The 17,907-nt window shown below is 47.8% G+C and overlaps 1 protein-coding gene across 2 annotated transcripts in view; it reads right to left on the reverse strand.

The window, feature by feature from the left end:
- Nucleotides 1-17,440, reverse strand: part of CLN6 (CLN6 transmembrane ER protein) — a 37,157-nt gene extending 19,717 nt beyond the window's left edge. Inside the window, exon 1 of one of the 2 annotated variants that reach the window (XM_038767240.1) lies at nucleotides 17,344-17,440. Coding sequence is in view for 1 of the 2 variants with exons in the window: in XM_038767239.1 (XP_038623167.1) it covers nucleotides 2,478-2,485 (8 nt within the window). In the remaining variant the exon portion in view is untranslated. Of the gene's footprint in view, nucleotides 1-2,477; nucleotides 2,513-17,343 lie in introns of those variants that run through there. The other variant, XM_038767239.1, reaches the window with a different exon arrangement.
- Between the last annotated feature and the right edge of the window lie 467 nt (nucleotides 17,441-17,907).

The raw sequence follows: 17,907 nt of genomic DNA on the forward strand, positions 1-17,907 counted from the left end.
CCTAGGAAGGGAAGCACCCCACTCTGGACTGTACCCTGCTTTTAACCTGGCTTCAATAAGGGTTCTGTGTGGCAGAAAGACGCCTCTGGAAAGACGATTAATTTCCACGTTGTCCTTCAGACGTGACGCTGCTACAGGTTGTGATTCACTTGCCCAAGCGCTTCTTGGGGGAAGACTCTAAGGTAGGGCTTATCGACGGTGTCATTCTTTGGGAGTTGTTAAAAGTGGGAGAAAATACTACTACTACTAATAATAATGGTATTTGTTAAGCGCCTACTATGTGTCAGGTACTTAACTAAGCACTGGGTGGGTACAAGCAAATTGGGTGGCAGAGCCGGAAGTAATAATAATAATAATTGTGGTATTTGTTAAGCACTTACGATGTGCCAGCACTGTTCTAAGCACTGGGGTAGATACAAGATAATCAGGTTGGACATAGTCCCTATCCCACCTAGGGCTCACAGTCTTAATCCAGATTTTACTCATGAGGGAACTGAGGCTCAGAGAAATTAAGTGACTTGCCCAAGGTCACGCAGCAGACAAGTGGCAGGGCCAGGATTAGAACCCACGTCCTCTGACTCCCAGGCCTGTGCCCGCCACACTGCCTCCCCAAATCCAACTGACTCTGGCCTTCCCCTATTCAAAGCCCTCCTGAGAGTCCACCTCTTCCAACATGCATTTCCTGATTCATTCCCAGCATCCCACCTCCCATAATAATAATCGTGGTATTTGTTAAGCACTACTATGTGTCAAGCACTGTCCTAAGTGCTGGAATAGATACCAGATTATCAGGGCAGGCACAGCCTTCATCCCACATTGGTGCTCACAGTCTAATTAGGAGGGAGACTAGCTATTGAATCTCTGTGATGAGGAAACTGAGGCCCAGAGAAGTGAAGTGACTTGCCCAAGGTCACTCTGCAGACAAGTGGCAGAGTCAACAGTCAATTCTAGCACTTCTGTTCTTATATATACCCATCCTCAGCACTTTTGTGTCTCTATTTAGCACTTAGTGCTCTGCACACACTAAGCGCTCAATAAATACGACTGCTTATAGTTTTTCAATTATACATTCAGTTATTTATTTTCCTTTCTCTGAAAATATACTTCCATCTATCTGCCTCCCTGACTTGAGTGAAAGCTCCTGGTGGGTAGGTAATGTGTCACTTGCTTGATTTGTACTTCCCAAATGCTGAGCATGGGAGCCTGTTGTTGGGTATGGACCGTCTCTATATGTTGCCGACTTGTACTTCCCAAGCGCTTAATACAGTGCTTTGCACACAGTAAGCGCAAATAGGATTGAATGAATGAATGGTGTACTGCACCCAATGGGTGCTCAATAAATGTGATTGCTTCTACTACTACTACTACCTCCACCACTACCACTACTGCTACTACTACCTCCACCACCATTTCCAGGCAGTAGTGGAAATGGAGAAGGACCCAGTTCAGCCCCCCTCTTCCCCAGGAATAGACAAATACTTGGGCAGTGAGGCAGGCAGGGTTCCTAGAGGACACAGTCCCTTTTCCAACTCAGCTACATCTCTAGTCTGGCCCACCCTCACTTCCCTAATCAATCCTGACCAAGTCACACAGTCTCTGTCTCTATCTCTTTCCCTCCCTCTCTCTTTCCCTCCTTCCCTATTTCCCTCCCTCTCTCTTTCCCTCAATTTTCTTCTTTATTTCTGGCCTCCGGAGGACAAAAATGGAGGCAAGATGGCCTGGTGGAAAGAACGTGGGACTGGAAGCCAGGAGACCCAGATTCTAATCCCAGCTCTGTCCCTGGTTACCTGGCCCCAGGGCTCAGTTCCCTGCTTGGCACATATTAAGTGCTTAACAAATAACACAATTATAATGATGATGATTATGGGCAGGCCATTTAATCTCCCCATTCCTCAACTTCCTCATCTGTAAAATGGGGATAAGATTCCTGCTCTCCTTACCTCTCTGGACAGGGACTGGGTCAAAACTGATTATTTTAGGAAACCCCTAATAAAGTGCATGCTAATCCTGGCTCCATCAATTGTCTGTTGTGTGACCCTGGGCAAGTCACTTCACTACTCAGTGCCTCAGTTACCTCATCTGTAAAATGGGGATTGAGACTGGGAGCCCCATATGGGACAGGGGCTGTGTCCAACCTGATTTGCTTGTATCCACCCCTACACTTTGTACAATGCCTGGCATGTAATAAGTGCTTAACAAATACCATTAAAAATATTACTATTATCATTATTAGATAAGCAGCTCTGATCTTTTCTCAATCAATCATGCTGCTCTGAGGATCAGGGAGAAAATGTGAGAGAACAAGAACTCTCCAGTTGTCCCACCAGGGGGAAATATGCATCAAAAAGGGCCAGGCCGTGGACAGGTATGACTTGTGCGCCTTCCTCCCAGCTGACCACACCCCAGGAAACAGAAGGACCTGGTGAGCTGGAAATCTGGCCAGCCACGATAGAAACCACACCCCGATCCATCCTCACCTCCTCATCCCAGCTCTCCCAGGCAGAGAGGGCCCAGTTCCTGGTTGCCAAGGACAGGGCAAGAAGGTCCCTCGATATGACCCAGGCCCCCTCCCGAGGCTCTCCGCTCGCCACCCTCATTCCTTTTTCTCCAGCAGGTCGCTGGCCCAGCGGGGAAGCTCCGGTGACAAGCGGCTGGCGGAGAGAGGTCTTCTCGGACGGCGGCTCCGGATTGAATGTGGGGGTCTTGGGGCCTCGTTATTAATGGCGGCCTCTATTGATGGGGAGACGGAAGAGGCTGGAAGAGAGGTTCGGTCAGCGCCAGGGTGGGAGCGATCCTGAAAGCCTCCGGACTGGGGGTTCTCCGACCTGGGGACCATCTGGGGCCATGCAGAGGACTCAGGTAAACTCTTCCTGTCATTCATTCATCCATTCAATCATATTTATTGAGCGCTTACTGTGTGCAGACCACTGTACTAAGCACTTGGGAGAGTACAGTGCAGCAATAAACAGAGACATTTTCTGCTCAAAACAAGCTCACAGTCTAGAGGGGTTGGGGGGAGACAGACCCTTCATCTGCTCTTTGGGGGTTTGCTGCCTCTCTGCTGTTAGCTCGGCGGGTGGGTGGGAGGGAGGGGAGTGGGAGGGAGGGGAATCTGGACCAGTGACATTTTAACTTGCAAATTGCCTGGGAATTACAAGGGAAATTCTGTGGCGGATACTTAACCCTCGATAGGTGGTGTTTATGGAGAAGCTGTGTAGCCTAGTGGGTAGAGCATGGGCCTTGGAGTCAGAAAGACCTGGGTTCTAATTCTGGCTCTGCCTCTTGTCTGCTGTGTGACCTTGGGCAGATCATTTCACTTCCCTGTTGCTTCAGTTGCCGCATCTGTAAAATGGGGATTAAGACTGTGAACCCAGTGTGGGATAGGGACTGTCCCTAATCTGTATTCTGTATTAATCTGTATTCATTCATTCATTTAATCGTATTTATTGAGCACTTTCTGTGTGCAGAGTATTGTACTAAGCACTTGGGAGAGTACAATACAACAATAAATAGACACATTCCCTGCCCACAACGATCTTATAGTCTAGATGGGGAGACAGGCATTAATCTAAATAAATAAATTACAGATATATGTACATAAGTGCTGTGGGGCTGGGACATAGTAAGTGCTTAACAAATTCCATTAAAAAAAAAAAAAAGCATGGGCCTGGAAGTCAGAGGACCTGGTTTCTAATCCTAGCTCTGTCACTTGTCTGCTGTGTGACCTTGGGCAAGTTACTTCACTTCCCTGGGCCTCACTTACTTCATCTGTAAAATGGGGATTAAGACAGTAAACCCCATGTGGGACAGAGACTGTGTCCAATCTGACTTTCTTGCATCTACCCCAGGGTTTAATACAGTGCCCAGTACAGAGTAAGGCGCTTAACAAATACCATTAAAAAAGAGCCTGCTGAGGCAGAGTGCCGTGCTAAACACTTGAGAGAGGACAGCATAGGCAAAATACATATTCCTGCCCTTAAGAAATTTACAGTTCAATGGAGGAAAAGGACAGGCAACAATTATTTACGAGTGGGAGCAGAAAGAAGAAAAAGGACATAACAGGCAGTACAAATATGCCATGATGAAATAACTAAATAAATAGGCAATGTATGTAAGTGCCAGGGTTGGGCATCAAGTGTTTAAATGCTAAGGGTGTTGGGTGGACACACATGACAGTTTTTTAATTAATCAAGGAAGGCTTCCTGGAGGGTGTGGGGTTTGGGGAAGGCGTGGGCACGTGTTCACCAACCCTGTTTTATTGTAGTCTCCCAAGCACTTAGTACAGTGCTCTGCACCTGCTAGGACCTCAATGAATACCATTGATTGATTCGAAGACAGGGAAAGCTATAGTCTGGTAGTTTTCTGGGGGCTTTGGAGATGGAAATAATTCCAGGAATAGCGTGAGAGGTCAAACATGGGAAATTCTGGAGCGAGACATAGTTGAGAGAGGAAAGTAAGGGAGCTGGGGAGTAGTAGGGGAAGAGAGCTGATACCGTTATTGTACTTTCCTAAGCCCTTACTACAGTGCTCTGCGCATAGTAATTGTCTAATAAACTGCATTGATTGGAGAGAGCTAACAGATATTGTACTCTTCCAAGTGCTTAGTACAGTGCTCTGCACACAGTAAGCACTCAAATACAGTTGAACAAATGAATGAATGAGCTGCATGTGAAAATATTTGCAGCCACACACATGCACACAAAAAACACATGTGACATCATAATAATAACAGTATTTGTTAAGTGCTAGCAGCATAGCTTAGTGGAAAGAGCATGGGCCTGGGAGTCAGAAGTCGGGAGTTCTAATCCAGGCTCCACCAATTATCAGCTGTGTGACTTGGGCAAGTCGCTTAACTTCTCTGTGCTTCAGTTACCTCATCTGTAAAAATGGGGATTAAGACTGTGAACCCCAGGGGGGACAACCTGATTACCCTGTATCTAACTTCTCTGTGCTTCAGTTACTTCATCTGCCTGATTACCTTGTATCTACCCCAGGGTTTAGAACAGTGCTTGGCATATAGTAAGCACTTAACAAATACTATTATTATTATTATTATTTCTAAGCACTGGCACTGTTCTATGCGCTGGCATTGTTCTATGCGCTGGCACTGTTCTCACAGACCCTCCTGACTATTCCATATCCCAGGATGAAGCTGCTGGGAAGGTGTTAGTGGAGTTCACTGTTCCCAGAGGGAATTAAGTCTTTTTCTCCAGAAAATAGTTTTGTCAATATGCTAACGGGGGAGAGGAGAGCAAGAAAACTAACCGTTTTAATAGGGACCAAACCTTTGCAAGGGGCCACTGTACATTTTCTTTTGTTTTTGCAAACATTAGCCTTAGTCCTTGAACTTGTACAACTGACCGAGGGCCAGGAGAGATAAACAGTGCAATCTGTTGTGGAAAGCAAAGACGAAAAGCCTGCCAGCAGTACTGCTCCTTCTACGGCTTCAGGACCAGATCTGCCTCCGAACCGCTCAGCGAATGAGCAAGGACCCCATTCCAGACAGTGGAATCCATCCCGGATGTTTACTGCACCACTCTGGGAGGAATCCCAAGGGAACCGTGATCCAGTTCCTGGTTATTTTTTTTTTTTTTGGACCATATCTTTACTCATTCATTAATTTGGGGCTCACAGTCTTCATCCGCATTTTACAGATGAGGGAACTGAGGTCCAGAGAAGTTAAGTGACTTGCCCAAAGTCACACAGCTGACAAGTGGTGGAGCCGGGATTTGAGCCCATGACCTCTGACTCCAGAGCCCATGCTCTTTCCACTGAACCAAGCTACTTCTCATCATTAATAATGATGGTATTTGTTAAGCGCTTACTATGTGCGAAGCACTGTTCTAAGCGCTGGGGGGGATACAAGATGATCAGGTTGTCCTACGTGGGGCTCACATTCATTCATTTAATCTTATTTATTTGAGCGCTTACTGTGTGCAGAGCACTGTACTAAGAGCTTGGGAAGTACAAATCGGCAACATATCGAACAAGGAAGGAGACTATGGGCTGAAGCCTTAGAAGGTGCTTAGACCTTTAGATAAAGAATTACAATTTAATGCCCTAGAAGCTTGGAACATGTGTCTATATATGTTGCCAATTTGTACTTCCCAAGCGCTTAGTACAGTGCTCTGCACATAGTAAGCGCTCAATAAATACGATTGATGATGATGATGATGAAACCAAATTAACTTTAAAATCTGTCAACTTTGCTGGCCAGGCCAAAATGCGGGAGAAGAGGAACTGGAGGCATTTGGTCATTTTTTTCGGGTAACTGCTAAGCGCTTACTCTCAATCAATCAATGGTATTTATTGAGTGATTACTATGTGCAGAGCACTATACTGAGCACTTGGGAGAGTACAATACAACAGAGTTAGCAGACCCATTCTCTGCTCTTGAAGAGCTTACTCTGGGCAAGGCACTGTACTTAGCACTGGGGTAGATATAAGCTAATTAGTTTGGACAAAATCCATGTCCCACAGGGGGCTCACAGTCCTAACCCCCATTTTACAGATGAGGGAACTGAGGCCCAGAGAAGTGAAATGACTTGCCCAAGGTCACCCAGCTGACAAGTGGAGGAGCCAGGATTAATAATAATAATGATAATAATGGTACTTTTAAGCACTTGCTATGTGCCAAGCACATCTAAGTGATGGGGTAGATAGAAGATAAATCAGGTTGGACACGGTCCCTGTCTCACATGGGGCTCACAGTTTTAGTCCCCATTTTCCAGATGAGGGAACTGAGGCCCAGAGAAGTGAATTGATTTGCCCAAAGTAACAGAGTAACAAAGTAACAGTAGCAGAAAAGTGGTGGAGTTGGGAATTCAAACCCAGGTCCTTCTGGCTCCCAGGCCCATGCTCAGTCTGCCAGGCCAGGTCCTCTGACTCCCATCATCATCATGTCATTGTTATTCAAGGTTGACAGCCTAGAGCTGAACTACACAAAGAGCTTGGGAAACTTAGAAGGCAGCTGAGGTGCAATGACTGCCCTTGAAGATCTCACACCCTAATGGAGGAGAAAACCTAACAGAAATTGTTGGCTACAAGCTGAATTTAACTCAGCTGTGTGAACATAGTGGTGTTCTTAAAATAGCCCAAATGGTCCTGGGATATGTTGGCAGGAACATGACAAGCAAAGGTCAGACCGTTTATTAGAGAACCCTGTCCAGTTGTGGTTACCTCATTTTAAAGAGGTGAAGACACAGGAGAGGGTCTCTAAAACAAGGGCAAAAATGATTAAAGGTGTGGAAAGAAGAATTCATGAGTAAATATCAAATGAATTTCCTGGAAAAAAGAAGGGAAAGCAGTGACTTCAGGTCTACTGTTTTCATCTCCACCACAACATTTATTGTGGTCTACTGTGTGCAGGCCACTGTGCACAGAACAGGGGGCTTGGGACCTACAACAGAATAAAAGATGCAGTCCCTGCCCTCAAGAAGCTTATAATCAAATGGGGGAGGCAAGTATTCATTCATTCATTCAATCGTATTTATTGAGGGCTTTCTGCGTGCAGAGCACTGGACTAAGCTCTTGGGAAAGTACAATACAGCAGTAGAGACAATCCCTGCCCATAACAAACTCACAGTCTAAAGTGGAGGACAAGAAGTGTGGTAAGGGGCAGTACTTGAAAATAGTATATACTGATGTACATGAGATGTCATATATCAATCAATCAATCAATCGGATTTATTGAGTGCTTACTGTGTGCACAGCACTGTACTAAGCACTTGGGAAGTACAAGTTGGCAACATATAGAGACGGTCCCTACCCAACAGTGGGCTCACAGTCTAGAAGGGGGAGATATATGTTATGCATATATGTTATGCGGGCACCCATATATGATGACATATGTCAGTCAGTCAGTCAATCCTATTTATTGAGCATTTACTGTGTGCACAGTACTGTACTTCAGTGCTTGGGAGAGTACAACATAACTGACAACATTCCTGACCCACAATGAGCTTACGGTCTCGAGGAGGAGACAGGCATTAAGAGACAGATATTAATAAAGATAAATTAATGACAGATATGGACATAAGTGCTCTGGGGCTGGGGGCGGGGTGAATAAAGGAAGCAAATCAGGGTGACGCAGAAGGGAGTGGGAAGAGAGGAAAAGAGGGCTTAGGGAAGGCCTCTTGAAGGAAATGTGCCTTCAATAAGGCTTTAAAGTTGGGGAGAGTAAGTGTCTGCCGGATTTGAGGAGGGAAGGCATTCCAGGCCAGAGGCAGGATATGGGTGAGAGGTCAGTGGTGAGATAGATGAGGTCTGTGCCATTTGGGGGGAGTCTGCTGAGCTCACCAGAGCCTAAGGTGTGTTTTTTTGGTAACCTCTGTCCCGCCCACACACACACTTGAACCAGAGCTCCTGCGTTCCCCTCTTGGGTCCCTCCGAACATGGGCGCAGCTTCTGAGCCGTGGAACTCGGCTGCAGGAGCCACAGCGGAGGGAGGATGGGCACTGCAAAACGCCAGACCTCAAACGTCCAGTCGTGTATCCACACCAGGCAGGGCAACTGGATAATAATAATAATGATGGTATTTGTTATACACTTACTATGTGCCAAGCACTGTTCTAAGTGCTGATGGATGGCCACCCTCATCATACCTAGACGTAAATGGCTCACAAGACAGCTTTAGGAGAGCTTTAAAGGTGGGGAAGACCTTGGTTTGATGCTGTGCACACAGTTAGCGCTCCATTCATTCATTCATTCAATTGTATTTATTGAGTGCTTACTGTGTGCAGAGCACTGTACTAAGCACTTGGGAAGTACAAGTTTGCAACATATAGAGGTGGTTCCTACCCAACAGCGGGCTCACAGTCTAGAAGGGGGAGACAGACAACAAAACAAAACATATTAACAAAATAAAATAAATAGAATAGTAAATATGTACAAGTAAAATAAATAGAATAAGAACAATGTACAAACATATATACAGGTGCTGTGGGGAGGGTAAGGAGGTAGGGCGGGGAGGAGGGGGAGGAGGGAGAGAAGAAGGAGGGGGCTCAGTCTGGGAAGGCCTCTTGGAGGAGGTGAGCTCTCAGTAGGGCTTTGAAGGGAGGAAGAGAGCTAGCTTGGCGGATGTACGGAAGGAGGGCATTCCAGGCCAGGGGGAGGATGTGGGCTGGGGGTCGATGGCGGTGAGAACGAGGCACAGTGAAGAGGTTAGCGGCAGAGGAGCGGAGGGTGCAGGCTGGGCTGTAAAAGTAAAGAAGGGAGGTGAGGTAGGAGGGGGCGAGGCGATGGAGAGCCTTGAAGCCGAGGGTGAGGAGTTTCTGCCTGATGTGTAGGTTGTTTGGTAGCCACTGGAGATTTTTGAGGAGGGGAGTAACATGCCCAGAGCGTTTCTGTACAAAGACAATATGGGCAGCGGCGTGAAGTATAGATTGAAGTGGGGAGGGACAGGAGGATGGGAGATCAGAGAGGAGGCTGATGCAGTAATCCATAAATACGACTGAATGAATGAATGAATTAATTGGAGGGAGGAGGGAGTTTCATGGAGCAGGGGCAGGTGTGAGTACTGTGGCAATTTTGGGAAGGAATAATTGTGGTCTTTATTAAGCGCTTACTATGTGGCAGGCACTGTACTAAACGCTGGGTTGGATACAAGGAAATCGGGTTGGACACAGTCTTGGGACTCACAGTCTTAATCCCGATTTTCCAGATGAGGTAACTGAAGCCCAGAGAAATGAAGTGACTTGCCCAAGGTCACACAGCAGATATGTGACGGAGCTGGGATTAGAACCCATGACCTTCTGACTCCCAGGCCAGGGCTCTATCCACTAAGCCATGACATGACATCCATGAGACCCCCTATGGAGGCCATGGTTGGTGAAAGGAAGAAACCAGCACATATGTAAATGGTGTGTACATGGTGCAGAAGGGAAGAGATCAAAGAGAGGACTCTAAGACAGAGTTTAACTTGGTGTGTGTGGGACCCTTCTTCTAGAAGCTTGTACAGTGAGTTTTTAATTTTATGGTATTTGTTAAGTGCTTACTATGTGCCAGGCACTGTACTAATCACTAGGGGAGATGCAAGTTAATCAGGTTGGACACAGTTCATGTCCCACATGGGATTCACTGTATTAATCCCCATTTTGCCAATGAGGGGACTGAAGCACAGAGTTGAAGTGACTTGCCCAAGGTTTCCCAGCAGACAAGTGGCAGAGCTGGGATTGGAACCCAGGTCCTTCTGACTCCTAGGCCCAGGCTCTATCCACTAGGCCACGCTGCTTCTCTATTGAGTTCCCCATTTAGCCTCTGAAAATAGTAGTAGTAATAACAATGGTATTTGTTAAGCATTTAAGGCACTCTACTAAGCGCTGGGGCAGATATGAACAAATCAATTTAGACACAGTCCCTGTTCCACGTGGGGCTCACAATCTCAATCCCCGTTTTACAGATGAGGTAACTAAGGCACAGAGTAGTGAAGTAACTTGCTCAAGGTCACACAGCGGACAAGTGGTGGAGCCAGGATTACAGAGTCAGTCATTCAGTCATTCAATCGTATTTATTGAGTGCTTACTGTGTGCAGAGCACTATACTAAGCACTTGGAAAGTACAATTTGGCAACAGATTGAGGCAATCCCTACCCAACAACTGGCTCACCGTCTACAAGGGGGAGATCCTTCTGACTCCCAGGCCCGGGCTCTATCCACTAAGCCATGCTGCTTCTCAAAATAGATTCCCACCCCCACCCACGCCCACCCCCATCTACCTTTCCCCAGCCAGGACCCAGCTCCTGTTTGGCTTCCTTTCCATCCCCAATTTCCATGTAATTTGCATGCTAATGGGTATGTTATTTTAAAAAAAACAGTCCAGTGGCAGGCAGTGAGGGAGAGGGGATTATCTCCTGCCGCGATGGTAAAATTCTCCTACTGAGACTTTTCATCATGTCCATTTCCCAAAGATGGTGTCTCCTGCATAGCTAGGATCCCGTCTGCTCACAGTGCAGCTGTCAGTTCAAGGGGAAAAGGTGGATTTTGTTGGTATTTAAGGTATTGGATTATTAATGGGCCTTAGAGCCTCCACTCTGTCTCCTCTTCTTCTGGTGCACCTCTGATTCTTTTTAATTTGAGCATCAGATTGTAGGCTTGGAGGGTTTGCCATCCAACAAAACTCAACATCAAACAAAAACTCCTCACCATTTGCTCTAAAGCACTTAATCACCTTGCCCTGTCCTTCCTCACCTCGCTACTCTCCTGCTACAACCCAGCCCGCATACTTCATTACTCAAATGCCAACCTTCTTACTGTACCTCAGTCTCATGTATCATGCCGCCGACCTCTCGCCCACATTGCTCTCCTCCACTTCAAAACCTTATTGAAGGCACGTTTCCTCCAAGAAGCCTTCCCTGCTTACATGCTCCTCTCCTCTTCTTCCACTCCCTTCTGCACTGCTCTTACTGGCTCCTTCATTTATCCTCCCTCCCATCCCTATAGTACATAGGTATATACCTGTAATTTATATATTTTTTTAATGCCTGTCTCCCCCTCTAGGCTGTGAGCTCCTTGTGGGCAGGAAAGTGTCTGTTTGTTGTTATATTGTACTCTCCCAAGTGCTTTAGTGAGAAGTAGCGCGGCTTAGTGGAAAGACCCCAGGCTTGGGAGTCAGAGGTCGTGGGTTTTAATCCCGCTTCTGCCACTTGTTAGCTATGTGACTTTGGGTAGGTCACTTAACTTCTCTGGGCCTCAGTTCCCTCATCTGTAAAATAGGGATGAAGTCTGTGAGCCCTATGTGGGACACCCTGAATAGCTTCTTAGCTAATTAGCTGATTAGATCTACCCAGGGCTTAAAACAGGGCTTGACACACAGTAAGAACTTAAAAGTGCTGTGGGGCTGAGAGTGGGCTGAATAAAGAGGGCAAATCCAAGTGCAAAGGAGACACAGTAGGAGTTGGACACATAGTAAGCATTTAACAAATGCTATAAAAAAAAGAGGAAATGAGGGCTTAGTCAGGTAAGGCCTGTTGGAGGAAATGTGTTTTTAATAAGGCTTTGTAGCTGGGGAGAGTAATTGTCTGTTGGATATGAAGAGGGAGGGCATTCTAGGCCAGAGGCAGGACATGGGCGAGAGAGAGGTCGGCAGCGAGATAGATGGGATCGAGGTCCAGTGAGTAGGTTGGCATTAGAGGACCGAAGCGTGTGGGCTGGGTTGGAGTAAGAGAACAGCGAGGTGAGGTAGGAGTGGGCAAGAGGATTGAATTGATCAATCAACCCTATTTATTGAGTGCTTACTGTGGGCAGAGCACTGTACTAAGCACTTAGGAGAGGACAGTATAACAGAGTAGGCAGACACATTGTCTTGCCCACAAGGAGCTCACAGTCTAGAGGAGGTAACAGACATTAATAGAAATAAATAAATTACTGGAAAAACTCAGCAGCCAGGAAGTGCTCAATAAATACCATTGGTTGATCAGGTCAGAACGGCTGAGCATATAATGGAATGAACAGATAAATGTATAAATAAAATATAGAAGCAAACAAAAAGTCAAGAAATGTCATGGCTTGATAGTAACTATGGTACTTGTTAAATTGCCTGCTGTGTGCCAAGCACTGTTCTAAGTGCTGGGGTAGATACAAGTTAATTTGGTTGGACACAGTCCCTGTTCCACATGGGGCTCACAGTGTGATTCCCATTTGACAGAAGGGGGAACTGAGGCACAGAGAAGTGAAGTGACTTGCCCAAGGTCTCACAGCAGATGTGTGGCAGAGCCTGGATCCTTGCTGTGGGCAGGGAATGTGTCTGTTTGTTGTTATATTGCACTCTCCCCAGCCCTTAGTACAGTGCTTTGCATACAGTAAGCGCCCAATAAATACGATTGACTGAATTAGAACTCAGGTCCTTCTGACTCCTGGGCCCTTGCTCTATCCACTAAGCCACAGGAACAGGGCACAAAATGAAGCACAATCCACACAAAATCAGAGCTGCTTTCTCTCCTCTTCAGTTGTTTGAGGAACAAGTTGTTATCAAGAGGTGTGTGTGTGTGTGTGATTGTTTGTGTTTCACACCCCCTCATTTTCCCCTTGCATGTGGGTTTGTCTGGACCTGTTTCTTCGATTGAGTCATGGCTCTGAGGCAGCAAACTCCCCAAGGGCAGGGCTGGTCTTTAATAATAATAATAATAATAATAATAATAATGGCATTTATTAAGTGCTTACTATGGACAAAGCACTGTTCTAAGTGCTGTGGAGGTTACAAGGTGATCAGGTTGTCCCATGGGGGGCTCACAGTCTTAATCCCCATTTTGTACAGATGAGGGAACTGAGGGACAGAGAAGTTAAGTGACTTGCCCAAAGTCACACAGCCGACAATTGGCAGAGCTGGGATTCGAACCCATGACCTTGGACTCCAAAGCCCGTGCTCTTTCCATTGAGCCATATGGTCTTTCTCCTGGGTTATAAAGTCCGAGTTCAGGATTTCATGTTGTGTAAATGTTGAAGACTAGGAGAGGTGACACAGCTTAATAATATGTCAAAGGGTGGGGGCGGGTGAGGCAGTTTTATTTGCAGCCCTCCTGGTGCTCTGTAGAACTATGTGGTGTTATATCTGAATTGTCCAGGAGTTGATCCGGTTTGTGCGTGAGCCATATTTCAGCTCTTCCCCCTCCTCCCTATGTCTCATGCCTCCCTGGGGCATTAGTTCCCTGGGACAGGGAAGTGGGAGGAGGGGAAATTACCACCTGAGCGGCATACAGATAATAATTGTGACAGATGTTTTGCGTTATTCATATTCACCACTCCTCTTCCATGATCCTGGATGTTGGTCCGTCTAGTATTGATGCTCACTGTGGGAAGGGAATGTGTCTGTTATATTGTGTCATAATAATTATGATGAATAATAATTATGGTATTTGTTAAGTGCTTTCTATGTGCCAGGCATTGTACTAGGTGCTGGGAATAATAATGGTGGTATTTTTAAGTTCTTACTGTGTGTCAAGCCCTGTTTTAAGCCCTGGGTAGATCTAATTGTCTAATTAGCTAAGAAGCTAATCAGGTTGGACACAGTCCCTGTCCCCACCATGGGGCTCACAGTCTTAATCTCCATTTTACAGATGAGGTCACTGAGGCCCAGGGAAGCGAAGTGACTTATCCAAGGTTACCCAGCAGACAAGTGGCAGAGCTGGGATTAGAACCCAGGTCCTTCTGACTCCCAGGCCTGTGCTGTATCCACTAAGCCATGTTGCCTCATGCTTCATGCTGCTGTCCTCTCTCAAGCGCTTTGTACAGTGCTCGGTACACAGTAAGCATTGAATAAATATGATTGATGGATTGATTGCTAATGGCATTTATCAATCAAGCAATAATATTCACTGAGTTCTTAGTGGATGCAAGCACTGTGCTAAAGGTTTGAGAGAGGACAAGAGAGTAGGTAGTTGGGATCCTGGCCCTCAAGGGGTTTCCAGTCGAGTGAAGGAGACACTAAATGATTTACTAGTTCATTCAAGTGTGAATCCTGTACTAATTGCTGGGGAGAAAGGACAAAACTAAGTCTTTCTCTAATCCTCCCTGCATGCTTCTGGACAGCCCCCTAGCCTGGTTTATGGATCTGGTGGAGTATCAGAAGCTGTTCAACTTCTTCACAGTCATCATCTACCTCCCTCAAGCCTGGGGGTACATTGTCCCTGTCTCCCCTTCAGAGAGAGGCTTGTCCATCCTGTGGGCTAGGAATGTGTCTATTTATTGTTATACTGTACCCTCCCAAGCATCTAGTACAGTGCTCTGCGCACAGTAAACACTCAATAAATGTGATTGACTGGCTGACCATTTCCTCCCATGCTGTTGTTTGAAGGTCAGTTACCCAAGGGAGGCAGCTTGGCCTATTGGAAATAATTTATGACGGCATTTGTTAAGCACTTACTATGTGCCAAGCACTGTTCGCGGACCTAGGAATCAGAGGGCTTGGGTTCTGGCCTCAGCTCTCGACTTGTCTGCTGTGTGACCTTGGGCAAGTTGCTTCACTTCTCTGGGCCTCAGTTCCCTTATCTGGAAAATATGGATTAAGACTTTGAGCCCTGCTTGGATACAATACTACAACAGACATTCCTTGCCCACAGCGAGAGGGGAAACCTAAGTCAGCGATTAACAAATACCACGATTATTATCATTATTATTGTCATCATTAAAGGAGACTTTTACAGATCCCTCAGGCTTCAAAGTCAAACCTGAGCCTGGAAGATAGAAGGATGAAAGGGTCTTGGTCGAGACTTTGTTGCCACGGAAATGACGGGGGCGGGTCCATCCTCACCTATTTCGTGCATCACACAATCACAGAAAGAAACCATGGGTGTGTATGTATGTGTCTGTGTGTGTGAGCTATAATCCATGGATCGTCAGACTATTCTAACAGGTGAGAGAGGCTGCCGGGGTCCAGAGGGGTAAGCCGGAGGAGGCTGCCTTGGTATCGAGGGGAAAATCCCTTATTAAGTCACAATCAGGCTGGCTTGGTACGTGATGGTCTCCAGGGATTCTGGCCTTCCTCGTCCTTCCCCAGAAGCCCTTCTTTTTAATAGGAAGACTCCAGCAGCACTTTCAATTTGCACTTTATTGTGTAAAAAACTAGCTCTAAATCCAACCTTTCTGGGGCACTTCTATGCCTTTGGCTGCTGGAGTTGCAGGTCAGTGATAAACATCTGGGATTGTCAAAGATGTCTCAAGGTATTAGGACCCACAGCCTGACATGGTTTGGCAGAGAAAAGGGTGAGAAGAAATTCAGAGGGAATTGGGTGGGAAAAAAAGAACAAACACCCCAAGCTTCCATCCTCATTTCTTTTTAGAAGTGTAGATCGAAGATAAAAAAAAGGAAACCCTAACAATTTCAGGACATAAGCAATCTGCTAATTCTTGTACTCCCCCAAGTGCTTCGTACCGTCTTCTCGTGGTAAGCGCTCAATATCAATCAATGGTGCTTATTGAACGCTTACTGTGTGCCGAGCATTGTTACGAAGCACTTGGGAGCGTACAATTTAACAACACATTCCCTGCCCACACGAGCTTACAGTCTAAAGGGAGAAAATGGGTAGAAAAGGCGAGTGGAACCGAGCTGGTGGACACGGTTCCCTGCCCACATCATCGATTGGCATTTTCTAAACGGTATAAAAGGAATAAAGAGGGAATGTGTATTCTTTTTTAAAAATCATCATCGGGGCTGCCCTCCAGAGAATACCTAGCCTCAAGGGTCCAGGAGGGCATTTGCGGGAAGATGTGGTGCCCTGTCTCGTTCGGTTTTAATAACAATGGTGGTATTTGTTAAGCGCTTACTATGTGCCAAGGACTGTTTTCTGTTTTCCCTGTTTTGGGGTGGGGTGGGGGTGGGGGGGTTGGAGGGGACAAGCGTCCGGGCTTCCTAAGCCGGTGCCGGTTTGGGCACTTCCGGCGTTTAGGGCGCAACGGGGTCAGGGGAGGTCAGGGGTCATGGGTCAGGGGCTGGGGTTTGGGGGACGCACGAAGCCCCGGCCGCTCTCTGCCCCCTCCTTTCCTGGGAGCAGCTTTACCGTATTTACGGGAAGCAGCGTGGCTCAGGCTTTGGGGTCAGTGGTCATGGGTTCAAATTCCACCTCCGCCAATTGTAAGCTGTGTGACTTTGGTCAAGTCACTTCTCTATGCCTCAGTTACCTCATCTGTAAAATGGGGATTAAGACTGTGAGCCCCCTGTGGGACAACCTGATCGCCTTGTAACCTTCCCAGCAATTAGAACAGTGCTCTGCACATAGTAAGCGCTTAATAAATGCCATCATTAAGGTAATCAGGTTGTCCCACGTGGGGCTCACAGTCCCACTGTTGGGTAGGGACCGTCTCTATATGTTGCCAACTTGTACTTCCCAAGCGCTTAGTACAATGCTCTGCACACAGTAAGCGCTCAATAAATACGATTGATTGATAAATCCTCATTTTACAGATGAGGGAACTGAGGTTCAGAGAAGTTAAGTGACTTGCCCAAGGTCACACAGCAGGCATGTGGCGGCGTCGGGATTCGAACCCATGACCTCAAAGCCCGTGCTCTTTCCACCGAGCCAAGCTGCTTCTCTACCTCATCACCTTGTAACCTCCCCAGCGCTTAGAACAGTGCTTGGCATCTAGTAAGCGCTTAATAAATGCCATTATTATTACTACGGGCTGCTCCCCCGCACCTCCGGCCGGGAGCAGCGTTACCGTATTTACGGGCTTCTCTTTCCCTTCCCCGGGAGCGGCGTTACCGTATTTACGGGCTGCTGTTTCTCTCCTCCCCTTGCCCGGGGGTAGCTTTACCGTATTTACGGGCTGCTCGCCCCGCCCCGGACAAGCTTTACCGTATTTACGGGCTGGTCTCCTCCCCCCACGCCCGCCTCCCGGCCGGAACCAGCCTTACCGTATTTACGGGCTTCCCCCCCGGTCGGAAGCAGGTGTACCGTATTTACAGACGGCCGTGGCGGGGGCCGTGGAGGGCGGAGGTCGGCGGCCCCCGGGGCTCCCCGAGCCCGGCCCGGCCCCGCCCCGCCCCGCCCCGCCCCGAGGAGCCCCGCGCCTTCCCCGTCGGCGGCCGCGGGATGGGGCGGGGTTGGGGGGAGAGCCCGTCCGTCCGTCCGTCCGTCCGGAACCTTTGTTCCCGGGCGGCGTTTCCCCGGTTGGGCCGCAACGCGCGGAGGACCGGTCCCTTGGCTTCGCTTCCGCCCGCCCCGGAGGCCCCGGAGGCCCGGAGCCCGCTGCCTTCGGCCCGCTGGGATGGGACGGTACCGCCCCGCCGCCGCCAGCAGCAGGAACGGGAGCGGCAGCAGCAGCAGCAGGAGCACGCCCCGGCCGCCCCCATCCTCTCGTCCTCCTCTCCGGTCTCTCTCCGTCGCCGCCTCCGCGCTCGCCTGAGGCCACCGGACCCGAGCCCCAGCCCGACCGCCGCCGCGGGGCAGGCCCGGGGCCCTCGGCTCCCCGAAGCCTC

This window comes from Tachyglossus aculeatus, chromosome 26 (genome assembly GCF_015852505.1).
Source record: "Tachyglossus aculeatus isolate mTacAcu1 chromosome 26, mTacAcu1.pri, whole genome shotgun sequence".
NCBI classification, from domain to species: Eukaryota; Metazoa; Chordata; class Mammalia; order Monotremata; family Tachyglossidae; genus Tachyglossus; species Tachyglossus aculeatus.